Source organism: Vespa mandarinia, chromosome 20 (genome assembly GCF_050613455.1).
Source record: "Vespa mandarinia isolate Hongniang chromosome 20, ASM5061345v1, whole genome shotgun sequence".
In the NCBI taxonomy this organism is placed as follows: Eukaryota; Metazoa; Arthropoda; class Insecta; order Hymenoptera; family Vespidae; genus Vespa; species Vespa mandarinia.
The window spans coordinates 1,089,268-1,102,895 of record NC_140829.1 but is presented as its reverse complement, the minus strand read 5'-3'; the positions used below and the strand labels follow the sequence as shown (position 1 = coordinate 1,102,895).

Genomic DNA, 13,628 nt, shown 5'->3' with positions numbered 1-13,628 from the left:
TGCGCAATCTCTTTAATAAATTAATATGACTGATAAAAAAAATAATTGAAACATTATAATTTTGTAATATTATCATAAATATGGAAACATTTTAAGGTTAAATTAATTTTAAAATTGTCAAAAGGATAAATTTCAGTATACAATGGAAAACATTAAAATAGATGAGCCAGAGAATGATGCTATAGACACAAAATCCCTTATCACTCCTCAATTAGAAGATCAAATAGAATCAGAAATCCCTATCATCCCTCAATCGGAAGATGATACAGAAGTAAAAATTATCAAAACGGAAAAAGAGCCAATTACAGCAAATATAATCGATGTTGACGATACGGAAGAGACAAAAGAAGCCGTTGATGTGAAACCGTAAGAAATATCATGATGGATAACAATTATAAATATTAATTTATTTATTCACAGGACATAATTCTATTTAATAGCGAAAAACTAGAAGAAAGCTTTACTATCTTCGATTTTGAACCTGTCTTGTATTTCTTTAAGATATCTCCAATGGTATTCGATGATCGACATTTCCAGGATCATGCCTTTGGTGTAATATGGCTACTCTTTTCTAAACAACAAAAAAAATTTCCAAGTAAACATAATACATATTATATATATATAAAGTAATCCATCATAGAATAATAAATTAATTTTATCAGGTATTCCTCAATTACACTGGTGTTTAAAATTTTTACAAGAACTGAAAGATAGTGATGGCATATACACGAATGATATTAATTTGTGCATTCAAACGGTTCAAGACAATCTCATTAAACAATATGCAAAATTGGGAATCTTTTTAAAATATATAAACAAAAATGAACAAAAAGATAAACAGTTAAGTGAACAAGAGTTAATTAATACAGAAGAAAATAATATATTACCACAAGAATCTGTACATAATGAACCTGTAGTGAATAAAACAGAAAAATCAGTAATTATTATTCCAAAGGACATTGAATCATTAGATGATAATAAAAAATTCTTTAATGAAGACATGGTCAGTAATTAGTAAATGTAGCTGCATTATATTCTTACTAGTTGATAAATGACATGTATAGAATAAAAATTTAATTAAATCCACAAACAAGAATTTGAATTTTCAACCGTGTGGAACATCATGTGAAAGGAAGAAAATGTTGGAAAAACATGTATCTAAAATAATAAGTTTAACATATACTGAAATGCTGTCAAGAGGTCCACTTCCTTGCATTGAACAAATTAATCATAAATATAATATATTACTTGAAGCTCATACTTCTTCTGATTCACTTAAGAGGTTTATGGAGGAATTAAATTTATCAAGTATAATAACTTATATTTTACATTACAATATAAAATATTCATTCGGTACTTGATTATATAACTTGATAAAGTAATTTAAAATAAGCAAAAAACAATATCTATAAATTACAATTCAAATATTATTCACAGAAGAATCTATTGCAACTATGAATAAAAAACAACTAATCAAATTGTTTAATAATATAAGGAAGAAATATATGGAAACAATAAAAAAAGAAGTTGATAAAATTTATAGCTTAGAGAAGTATGAATTGTAATTATATAAAATATTATAACTATTTTTATATTACGTGCGTATTAAACCTTAAAAAATGTAAAATTTTCAGTTTTATGAAGGACATTGATAAGCAATCATTTAAAGCATATGTAACAAATGATTTGATAAAACGTTTAAAGAAATTGGGAGATGATGATGTTGAAAATAACATGTAATCTTCTAAAGACTTTTATATTTCGTGCCAAATTACGTCATTGCATGTATACGTCAATCTGAGACTAGAGCGCTTGATGCATGAAGCGGAATATACCTCTACTACTCATTTCAGCTGCGTGAATACATCCGAATAGATGTTTTTTATACAAAACAAAATTGCTTAAAATTAACAATAATTTAATAAACGTTTTAATAAATATTATCGCACAAAGACAGACTCATATCGAAAAATTTATATTTTACAAATTTTATTAAATTTATATTCAAATATTAAATAAAGAAGAAATAATTTAAAAATGAATTATTATTAAAGAATAATTTTAAAAATTACTTCACATAAATGTATAATTTAAGATTTATTATGATTTAATACGTAAACTTAAACATTTGTGAATTTTTAATAATTTTAGATTAAATCAATATGAATCCTTTAACGTAAGTATTGTATTATAAAGTTAATATTTAATTATTTTTTTATTATTATTATTATTATTATTATTATACTATTTGTACATCATATATCTAAATATAATTAATATTATGCTTCTAGAAATGTAAAAAATATAACAAAACTTGCTGAACAAGATTTAATTGGTAATAAAAAAACATCTTGGCATGACCAATATAAAGATAGTGCTTGGATATTTATTGGTGGATTACCATATGATTTAACTGAAGGTGATGTTATTGCAGTATTCTCTCAGTAAGTTCAAAATAATATTTTTATTAAATATGTATGTACATAAAAGTATTCCATTTTTAATAATAAAAATACTCTTTATCTAATGACATCATTTAGGTAACTGACATTCAAGATAGAGTTTTTAATATTTAATATTATTGTATATTAATATTCACAAGGATATGTTTTGTTTAATTAAAATTTTTTAGATACAAAATTATGTAATATATTTATATATACTATTAGATTTATGTTAGATTTAAATTAAACTTTTCAATTGATGTATTTATTGACATGGCATGTACATATGTGAGAGGCATCTATTATTTAGGTTATAAATATGTTGCAGATATGGTGAAATTGTAAATATAAATTTAGTACGTGATAAGGACACTGGCAAACAAAAAGGATATGGTTTTTTATGTTATGAAGATCAAAGGAGTACTGTGCTAGCAGTTGATAATTTTAATGGTATTAAGGTATATGAATGAAATATTATGAATGGTTTGCAAAATTTACTTTTCTAGCGAATGATATTAATTTTAATTCTGTTATTGTATAGATTTTAGGTAGAACAATACGCGTGGACCATGTAGCCAATTATAAAGCTCCAAAAGAAACGAAAAATATTGACGATGAAACTAAAAGACTGAGAAATGAAGGTTGTGCCCCCAAAAAATATTAAAAAGTTAAAGTTTGTTATGAATGTACATAAAAAATGAATATATTTGTATTAATATAAATGTATTGGGTGTATAAGTTGAAATACTCTCTTATTCATATTTTGTTGGAAAATAGAATATAATACGACTCACAAGATAATGTACTTAACGTTTGTGCTTAAAATTTAATTATATACATATATGATTTTTATTTCTATTTCTTCAAGCTTCTATATATTAAAATTATTAGATATTTGAGCATTTCGAGTTCTCATATGGTCTCTATAAATTTTTTTAATATACATATATGCATGTATATATATATATAGATATACATATATATATATGTTTAAATAGAAAAGTAATCTGGAATATATCTTAAGATATCAATTGATAAGTGTCATCTACATTAAAATGAGAAATATTTTTTTACTAAGAATATTATCAAGATGAACCAAATTCACTCATCCATCTTTCATATTTCTCCAGATCTTCTTGTGATACACTCTTATTACATCTTTCTACAGCCTCATCAAAATCTGTAGCAGATACAGGCAAATCTAGTTCTTCTTTTGGTAATTGTCGTATCTGATCTGGTTTTAAACCTGCTATTTTTTTTCTCATTGACATCATAGAAGCATCTCTAAATATAAAATGTCATACACATATGCATGTGTGTATTTATTTTCTAATACATTTTGATTCTGATATTGAAAATATTATACGTGGTAAAAAAAATATAAATAAAATAAATCTATGTTAAATTTTACATACCTACACACGTTTGTAATATCTGCTCCTGAATAACCTTCAAGTTTCTTTGCAATATCTGCAAGATTTACAGATAAATCTACTTTAACTTCACGAAGATTGATTCTCAACAAAGCTTCTCTACCTTCATCTGTAAAATAAATACCCTTTATTGAGAGTTAATAAATATACTATATTTGTTTACTATATGATTTCTACAAGAAACAATTATAGCTTATATGACATCTATACGATCGTATATTCATATTTATAAATATGAAAACTTTTATGCAATATCCATTATGCAAGTATGAAAAATTAAATTATACAAAAAAAAAAATCATGAAGCTTACGGTTCGGTAAAGGAATGTATATACGCTTTTCTAGTCTCCTTCTAAGTGCTTCATCTATATCCCATGGAAAATTAGTAGCTGCTAATACCATTACTACTTTACTAGGATCTTCACTGAAGAATATAATAAATTTTTGATTGACAGAAACGAATTTAATTTAATTTAATTATCACAAACTTATAATTCTTACTTATTAGAGCTTATTCCATCCATTTGTACGAGAAGTTCAGATTTTACTCTACGTGAGGCTTCATGCTCTGATTCCGATCCTCTTCTAGAGCATAAGGAATCGATTTCATCAATGAAAATTGTACTTGGCGCATAAAATCTAGCCTGATATAATATATAAAAAATTGTAATAAATAAATAAATAAATATATATATATATAACAATTTATTGTAAATAAAAATTATCATTCATATTTTTATTATTAGTAAACATTATTACCATTTCAAAGAGTAATCGTACAAGTTTTTCTGATTCTCCTCTATATTTTGATGTAAGTGTAGATGATGAAACATTAAAAAATGTTGTTCCACATTCCGTAGCTACTGCTTTAGCAAGCATAGTTTTGCCTGTACCTGGTGGTCCTACCATAAGTACACCTTTCCATGGTCGCCGTATTCCCTAATAAAATAAAATGCAGAGCTACTTTTGTTTTTGCTTTTGTTTGATAAATAAATAAATAATAATCCTGCTACCATATAAATAATTATTAACAAATAACTAATGACATAGTTACCTATGAGTAAATATACCTTAAAAAAATCTGGCATCCACATTGGAAGGACAACAGCTTCCTCCAATAATCTTTTTGCTTCATGTAAATCTGCTATGTCATCCCAATGAATATTTGGATTTTTTTGAACTATATCTCTTTCTACAAAAATTTATATATATATATATATATATATATATATTCTAATTTACTATAATAATATTTATATTGATACTTGGATAATATATTAACTTACCCAATAAATCAACAAGATCTCTATCATTTCCAGATGGTTCAAATTTACGTTCCTCTGTTTCTATATCCACTTTTTCTGTTTCTGATCTTTCCTATAAAAATATAATTTAATAAAATAAATGATTATAATCATAGAGATATAATATCCTAATTAATATTAAGATACCTTGTTAGAATCATCTCTTTTAGATGTTCTTCTATCATCTTTCTTGTTGACTGTTTTATTTTCTGGTTTTTTCCCTGTAGGAATAGATCTTCTTAAATTTGTACGATTTTGTTGTTTCTGTTGTCCTTTTTGTTGTCTAGTATTTCTAAAATTATATTAATTATTTTAATATATTTTCAGAAACATTTCTTTATTGTATAAAATATTAAAGAAAAATGTAAAATTATTGTTACTTTTGTTCTGCAGCACTTAAAGGTGGCCAAACATCAGGATCACGAGCTGGTGTTTGATTCCACGAAATATCTGCATTATTATAAGGCCATGATGTCGGATCTCTAGTTGGTTCTTCAAATGACAAACATGATGTACCTATATATATTACATTTTTATAAAACAATATATATATATATAAATTTTTAACTACTTTACCTATTACCCTGTCACCATGTGTGTCAACTTTAAAAAGCTGTAGAGTATTGGATGTAGCTTTAACTCTTTCAAATTCTTGAACAATTTGATGTTGTACCAATTGCCATTTAGCCTTTCTTGTTGCATCTGCTATGCTTGCAAGCAGTCTATGAATTTGTTGAACCACACCTTGATAATAAACACCAGATGTATCATAATTTCCAGTCAATGCCATTTCACGTGCAAGTTTTGTATTTTCACAAATTTCACTGATCGATACTGCCATATTTTTATATTGTTCTTAATATACTCTAGATACAATTATACAAAAACTTATGACAATGATGATTTAAATAAAATATCCTTTATATTGTGGTTAATGCTAATTCAAAATTAACATTTTAGAAAAAACACTTGTATATAGAATTAAGAACCGCGCGCTTCTCCATTTTATAAGAGCACATTAGTTCTTCTATTTTATTTTATTACCAACCAAATTTGGTGAATGAGTAATGCTTATTGTTTCCGTAAACATATTACACTCTCATATGTCAATTTGACATGTAATAATGTTGACTTCATGCTAAAATACGAAAAAAAACATCGACTATCAATATCACATTTTTTTTTTTATATCGTTATAACATAATGTAATACAAATTAGTTTAAAAATTGTGAAATATTAAATTAACAATTATTATATATATTCAACGGCTTTTTGAAATTATTTCGTACAAAAAAATTTAGAGATGGTTATGTTATAACACACTTTGAAATTGTGAATAATAAAAACTATGCTAACAAATTAAATGAATTATAAATGTCATATACTGAACGAACAATGGTAAAACGTATAAACGAAAGTACAGTGGATAAAGATTCCTAAAATAAAAGCGTGAAAAATGAATGCGGAAGCCATATTGTGATCAATTACAAGCGGGCTTTTAGAAAATGGTATGAGCTTTGACATTCGATAAACATTTATTAATGTGAATTCTGATAAAAAGAAACATACTAAAATAATTGTTATAACATAAAAACAGATATAATAATATTACTAGATTATAAATAAGTGTTATAATAACAATTATAATCTGTAATAAATTTATATAATTAGGAGGTTAGAATTACATTTTTTTTGCATAGATATTTTTCATTCATCTTTTGATTCGTTTCTTTGTAATGTATTATTTATAATTTTTGATTTTTTACAGATTAGATACTTCACAAACATAAATATGAATCGATTAGGAATGCATGATGCTTTGAAGCCAATAGCTTTCTTAGAAGGTAAATGGAGTACAGGCAAAGATAATTATGGATCAGGACAATTTCCAACAATAAAACCATTTACCTTTTGTGAAGAAATCACTTTTACATCTATCGGCCAACCAATGTTCAACTATGTTGCACAAAGTTGGGATTCTGCATCAAAGAAACCATTACATCGTGAAGTTGGTTTCATGAAAGTTATACCAGGAACAAACAAAGTATCTTTACTCTTAGCCCACAATTTTGGATTGACTACAATCGAGGAAGGTACAATTGAAAATAATATTATTAAGTTAAAAAGCACCGGAATTATAAGACAAAGTGAAGGAATGAAATTACCTAACGTAATCGAGGTATGATCATTTTTTCTATAATTATTTTCACTTTATTTCTTCTATGAAACTCATGTTATCTTCCTTGTAGACATGTAGAGAATTCGAAATTAATGGAAATTCCCTAAAGCAAATATTTTATATGGCTACCTCGACTGTACCAGAGTTAACAGAACACTTATGTACAACATATACCAAAATTTCAAAAGAATCAGATGAATAAAAAAAAATGTATTATTCTAAACTTTACAAATAGTTAGTGGTAAGAATAATTAGTATTGGAACTTCTAAAACTACGCCGAACAATTATGATAAAATATATTAATGTTTATCCAATTGACAATGGAGGTTATTTTGGATACTTGCTATGAAACAATATTATACATAACTAAAAGCATTTGTATCTGAAAAGCTAAATAATTGTCAAGCTCATGTTTATTAAAAAATTAAAAATTTTGAGAAATAAAATATGGATATAAATTCTTTAATTTTTCTTATTTAGATTCATCTAGTACATAAGTGTATATTACTTATTATTATTAACATTGCATTAAAAATGTAATACAATATAATATAATATAATATAATATAATATAATATAATATAATATAATATAATATATAGTATCTATTACTATATTGTTTTTAACTTAATTAGCCATCGTTTCGTGTGATGGTAAAAGTTTGAAAATAAGTTAATTGTAGAAATATCATTATGATATTTACCCGCATGTTATAGAAGTATGTAACGTATCCAACAACACCTGCGTGCTTGACTATCGAAACACCCCTCTTTCTGCGCGATGCTTCATAAAACGCGACAGTTCCTCGTTGTATTCGTATGACGAAGGGTCGTTCGTGCTCTCGAAAAAAATTTTTTCATTATTAATCCAAAATATATTTTGTTAATTTGAAAATTTCATCAAGTGTAAATGTAAACTATTCGATTTGAAACGATCGACTATTTCTTATAAAATTTACATATCGAATCCTATTTCCAAATGGAGAGGATGATCTAACGCGCGGAATTTTTTTCGATCACGTGACCGTACGATATCGAATATCGATGTGATCGATAAATTGACAAATTTTTTATCGATTTAAATTATACAATATGACATCGTTACACGATGTTCACGATTATTACAAAAAAATGCTCGAATTGCAGGGTAAATTGCGTAAAAGGTAAGTGCGCTTATGTATTTCGAAATATTACAAACATTGTTCGAAAAATCAGTTTATTTGTATGAATTATATTTATATATATATATATATATATATAATTGTTGTAGCGAAGAGGAAAGAATACGATTGGAAGAACGTTTTAATTTATTGGTACAAGAATCTCGTAACAGGTAATTGCAAAACGACTTATTTTTATAAGAATTTTGTAATTGTTTATTTATTAATTTTATTATGTAATTGTCTTAAATATGTGATTCATGAAATAAAATATCAAGACTATCATCAAACCACATTAAAAAGATTTATCGAAAATTAGGGTTAAAGGCTATAACAAAGTTAAAATAATAATAGTGATAGAAAAAACATGTCATTTTTCAAACAAAATCGTAGTATTTATCGTTAAGTTTCCTTTTAATTAACTTTAATAATTTAGATAATACATATCGAAGTCAAAGATAAAATATGTTATTAATAATACTATTTATTTTTTTTTTTCTTTTTTACAGACACACGCTCGCGTGCGCGTGTACATAATGTGCGTGTATGTGTTTTTAGCATTGAGAAATTTCATCGATCGTAAAACTCAATATAACTGTATTCTTGCTAAGCTCAATATTCTATTGCGCGTATCATCCTTTAAAACGTCCTGTAGCTATATCATCGCGTGCAAGACCGAAAGCTTGACCTTCCCTTAAATGTCACGAAATGTTTCTTTTAGATTCCAATTGTCAGGTTAAATTACTTTAACGACTGCACTCGTACTTAGTTAAAATTCTTTCTCTATTTCTAAATTGTTCCTTTTCTTTTTCTCTTTTTCACTATTTACAAATTTAACGATTTGTTTTTACTTTAATAGTTATATATATATTTATTTATATAAAAAAAAAAAAAAAAAAAAAGAAAAAAAAATAATTTCACGTTATTCTCCACTTGCAGACACGATACTTGTATAAGCCGATTGCGAATGAAGTATATAGAATATTTAGAAGAACAACGAATAAGGGATGAAAGAAACCACAAACTTCTTGGTGCATTGGATAGGGTTGACAATAGTCTCTCGTTAATGACCGCAAAAACAGATAAACTTAATGTTCTCAGAGTAAGCTCTGTTTCTTTTATTATTTCAATATTTTTACCTTCATTTAAATAATCCATATATTAACTTTGCGTGCACAGAAACCATAATACTTCCTTGTACCATGATATTATTAATTTTATATTATAACATTGTTTATCGATCGTATTGAACGAACCATCAATGTCATATTACATTTTAGACTACATTTATTATTTACATTTTGTTAACAATACTTAATAATAATTAGTTTATTTTCTTATTTTACAGAAACAATACGAAACTTATTTATTGCGCGTTTATGCAAATCGTCAAAATCCAGGTAGTATTATTGGTGATAGCGGTGTCGCAAGTCAAATCGATGAAGGATATTTTAAGAAAAATTCGTCTGTCGTACAATTTAGTCATCAAGTAAATCAAAATATTCCTTTTTCTACGGTTCAATTTAATAAAAAATTAACAAATAATCCATCGAAGACCGAACAATTATTGCATATACAAAATCTACCGCAAACGAGAATCATTTCGTCGCCTACTACGTTATCCAACAAGATAAACGTTTCTCGAAGAAGGTCTGAATATGAAGAAAATCCTAATTCGCCAAAAGACGTAAAAAATCAACATTTACAATTGTCACAAATATCATTACCGCAAATTCAACAATCACAAAAAGATATTTGCAATAATAAATTCGTGTCACCATTGAATCTTGAAAATAATCGAAATCTTTCCGATCTGTATTTGCCTAGATCGATTTTAGAGAATGTAGTCTTAAATCGACCATTTCTTTCACAGTATAATAAATTATCAACAAGCCATATGGAGCCAATCCAAAATGCTGCATATCCTGCTACGAACGAAGCTTTAATTAGTGAAAACATGTTACAGCGTAATTTATTAAACATTCCGCAAAGTCAAATAGCGTCGACATCCGCTCAATGTCAATCTGATATACCGATTACACAACACACTTTATATCGTGATACGGATTTATACAAAAATGTCCCACGATCGAACTTTAGATTCTCTACTTTGGGATCGATGCCAACAAAGATTACAAAAGCTGATTCCCCGCGTAGAATACCGGCAGAAATGTCTCCAAGATCTCACGGACAAATCGATTATTTCTCGAACTATAGACCAACAGGACATTCATATAACGATTTAAAATCTAAAGAAATGCCAACACATTTTTTCTCACGAGATAATTCGCTTTATCGTAATATTCCAAATTCAACAAGCAGTATGACCATGGGGAGAGCAATGCATGGATTATCAAACATTCCAAGGGGAAATACTGATTTGGATGAAGAGACTAGGACAACGAGAAAATTGGAGAACGAGTTAGATAGATATATCAATAAAATTCGGAATCTTCATCGAGAATTAGATGTACAAAGTTTGGAAGAACATGATTACGAACAGAATACGAGCGGTGATCTTCTTAATATTACGCTTTCCGATGATGGAACAGACTATCCTACAGATAAAGTGAAAGATGAACGTGTATCTCAGGAAGTTGCGAAAGTTCTTGCTTTGGCCGATGATCTTGCATTTAAGAAGCCTTCCGTTAGTAAAACGGAATTGTCTTGTGACAATAAAAATAAGAAAATCAATGGGGCTGTGCCTAAAAATGATAAAAATACAGAAGATAAACGTATGAATCTTAATTCTGAGACAAGATACGACGTTCTGTCGGATAAAACATTTGAAACATCTGCTAGGTTGGAAAAGGGTAATATTAATAATGATGTTACATCGCATAATCTAGAATTAGAACAGTCGGACAAAAATATTCAAGACCTTGAGAAAGAGAACTGGAACAACATAGAGGTTAAAAATATACAAGATCCAAATGGACACGAGGAAATGATCTTACAAAATAGTGCAGATGCAAAAGTCGAAAACAGCAAAGCTGTGGCAAAAAATCATGAGCAACAGACGAAGGAAGATTATATCCTACAAAGAGCAGAAGAACTAGAAATATCACAACAGTTTTCTCATGCTGAATCATTGAATCCTTGGGATGTTAAACATATGATAAAACAAGTTATAGAAGTACAACCAGACGAGATAGATAAAGATTTGATTGAAAATAACGAGAATAAAGAAACCATACTTGTTAACGAAGATGAACACGAGAAACAGATTACAGAAACATCGGTCATCCTAAAAAACGAAGTAGCAGCGAATCTATCCCGCGAATATGAAAACGCAATTGTCGAAGAAATCGATACAATTGAACAAGATACGAATAAAAATTTAGAGATAACTTTGAACACTCAAGACTTAAGTGAAAACAATAAAAAGGAAGAATCAATTCAAGATATTCCACTTACAAGTGATTATATTGAATATAAAAATCAGCGTTACGAAGATGAAGTAGACGATAATAAAATAGAGATAAATCAAGAAAATAAGAATATTGAAGAAAACAGTCAAATAATTAATATTGATGATATTCAACAAGAACAATTACCGCAACAGAATACATCGCATGAGTACTATGCTTCTAATGAACAAAACGTTCAAGAACTCGATCAAGACACTGCATATAGATCTGATGTGAATCAAGAATTCATAGAACCAAATCAACAATATGATTATGATCAAAATGCGTTATGTGAAGATAATGACAACCAACAAGAATATGAAGGATATATTAAAGATGATTACGACGCTATCATTGATCAAAATGCAATAAAAACGGAAGATGAATATCTCGAACAATCGTATGAGCAATATCCAGCTGATTCTGAACAAGAATATATAGAAGAAAATCAAGATTATCATGAGGATAAATCTAATGTATATGATGAAAATTATGATACTAATCAAATAAATGATAATGAAACAAATGAAGAATATTTAATGGAACAGTATAATATTGTAGAAACTGATCAGGATGTTATTAACGTAGAAACTGATCAGAATGTTATCAAGATAGAAAATGATCAGAATGCTGTTAACATAGAAACTGATCAGGATGCTATTAATGTGGAAATTGATTACAATGCTGATAATATAGATGCTCAGGATGTGACAGAAAATTTTGCAAATAATGAAATAGAAAAAGAATCAATAAATCAGAGTAATATTATTAGCGATAATGATCAAGTATCAATACCTGTAGAACGAACAAATCAATCAAAGAAAAAGAAAGACATTATTAATTCTTTATTGGATTCCGATACGGAAAGTACGATCGAAAGAAATATTTCAAATACAGAAAGTGACTTTGATTTTCAATAAATTTGTTTAAACAATAGCGCGAATAGTTTTAAAAGATAATTCTGTCAGATATGAATCATTTGATTTCAATAGATCATGTAATTTATATATAAGTAAAACAATATAATTATTGATTAAATATAAGAAAGAAAAGTTCGTTTTCATTGAAATTACTATATATATATATATAGTAATAGTAAATATTAAATAGTATATATAATAGTATATATTATTGTGCTTTTAATATAGATATTTTTATATAAATGATTTTGAATGGTTTTGAGATATTTGTATATAATGAATTTTTTTTATTATTTGTTATAAGGTTATTAGCTTAAGGATAATGTGCAGTTCTTCAGATATTTCCAGTGAGATTACATTTGCGAAAGGCAATTTTATGCTAAGTTTCAGAGTATAGCATCGATATTTAGCATGTAAAAAGAATACATAGGCGATACTCGCTTGATATGGATTTTCACAGTCGACAGGCGCGAGTCTGCGCTAGTTGGGTGTGTTGTTAACACAGCATCGTTTTATGTGACCAATCACGAATCAGCATGGTGCAAGCGTCTCACCATAGACAGTGCTGTAACGACGATAATTTCAGATGCGACGTTGAATTATATTCAAACATAATGTTCTTTTTTCAACAACTAATAATATACCAATAAGTAGAAAATGATAAATCTCATTAAAAAGTATTTAAATTGAGTAACATACGACAAGGAAATTCGTTTGCACGATACCTTTTGTAAATACATCTTTGTATTTAGTTTCGTCGAATTTCTTCGGGAAGTA

General features: G+C 27.2%; 5 protein-coding genes across 9 annotated transcripts; 4 read left to right on the top strand and 1 right to left on the bottom strand.

The window, feature by feature from the left end:
• The first annotated feature begins 130 nt into the window (after positions 1 to 130).
• LOC146872341 (uncharacterized) lies at positions 131 to 1,752 on the top strand. The gene is made up of 6 exons (XM_085663042.1): positions 131 to 366; positions 441 to 595; positions 663 to 1,003; positions 1,065 to 1,308; positions 1,438 to 1,552; positions 1,635 to 1,752. Exons 1-6 carry the CDS (start codon positions 143 to 145, stop codon positions 1,738 to 1,740), a joined length of 1,185 nt encoding a protein of 394 aa, XP_085519168.1. The 5' UTR covers positions 131 to 142; the 3' UTR covers positions 1,741 to 1,752.
• A 124-nt stretch (positions 1,753 to 1,876) lies between these two features.
• On the top strand, positions 1,877 to 3,256 carry LOC118448289 (RNA-binding motif protein, X-linked 2). Its single transcript, XM_035881355.2, has 4 exons — positions 1,877 to 2,176; positions 2,292 to 2,444; positions 2,773 to 2,902; positions 2,986 to 3,256. Exons 1-4 carry the CDS (start codon positions 2,163 to 2,165, stop codon positions 3,106 to 3,108), a joined length of 420 nt encoding a protein of 139 aa, XP_035737248.1. The 5' UTR covers positions 1,877 to 2,162; the 3' UTR covers positions 3,109 to 3,256.
• A 140-nt stretch (positions 3,257 to 3,396) lies between these two features.
• Kat60 (katanin p60) lies at positions 3,397 to 6,609 on the bottom strand. 3 transcript variants are annotated; one of them, XM_035881345.2, is made up of 12 exons: positions 6,577 to 6,609; positions 6,230 to 6,319; positions 5,758 to 6,047; positions 5,562 to 5,697; positions 5,329 to 5,473; positions 5,164 to 5,254; positions 4,948 to 5,069; positions 4,637 to 4,816; positions 4,379 to 4,521; positions 4,189 to 4,301; positions 3,860 to 3,986; positions 3,397 to 3,728 (listed from the first exon to the last, which is right to left on the bottom strand). In XM_035881345.2, exons 3-12 carry the CDS (start codon positions 6,020 to 6,022, stop codon positions 3,530 to 3,532), a joined length of 1,521 nt encoding a protein of 506 aa, XP_035737238.1. In that variant the 5' UTR covers positions 6,023 to 6,047; positions 6,230 to 6,319; positions 6,577 to 6,609; the 3' UTR covers positions 3,397 to 3,529. The 3 variants fall into 3 exon arrangements, with proteins under 3 accessions (XP_035737238.1, XP_085519167.1, XP_035737239.1); XM_085663041.1 differs by lacking the exon at positions 6,577 to 6,609 and adding an exon at positions 6,472 to 6,486; XM_035881346.2 differs by lacking the exon at positions 6,577 to 6,609 and having other exon boundaries at positions 5,562 to 5,673; positions 5,758 to 6,302.
• LOC118448288 (peroxynitrite isomerase THAP4) lies at positions 6,460 to 7,774 on the top strand. Of its 2 annotated transcripts, none has more exons than XM_035881353.2 (3): positions 6,460 to 6,690; positions 6,951 to 7,361; positions 7,432 to 7,772. In XM_035881353.2, the coding sequence occupies exons 1-3, from the start codon at positions 6,688 to 6,690 to the stop codon at positions 7,561 to 7,563; spliced, it is 546 nt and encodes a 181-aa protein (XP_035737246.2). In that variant the 5' UTR covers positions 6,460 to 6,687; the 3' UTR covers positions 7,564 to 7,772. The 2 variants fall into 2 exon arrangements, with proteins under 2 accessions (XP_035737246.2, XP_035737247.2); XM_035881354.2 differs by lacking the exon at positions 6,460 to 6,690 and adding an exon at positions 6,697 to 6,856 and having other exon boundaries at positions 7,432 to 7,774.
• Positions 7,775 to 8,110: 336 nt separating this feature from the next.
• LOC146872340 (uncharacterized) lies at positions 8,111 to 12,894 on the top strand. 2 transcript variants are annotated; one of them, XM_035881332.2, is made up of 4 exons: positions 8,111 to 8,524; positions 8,632 to 8,694; positions 9,461 to 9,623; positions 9,870 to 12,894. In XM_035881332.2, exons 1-4 carry the CDS (start codon positions 8,454 to 8,456, stop codon positions 12,849 to 12,851), a joined length of 3,279 nt encoding a protein of 1,092 aa, XP_035737225.2. In that variant the 5' UTR covers positions 8,111 to 8,453; the 3' UTR covers positions 12,852 to 12,894. The 2 variants fall into 2 exon arrangements, with proteins under 2 accessions (XP_035737225.2, XP_035737226.2); XM_035881333.2 differs by lacking the exon at positions 8,632 to 8,694.
• Positions 12,895 to 13,628: the final 734 nt, after the last annotated feature.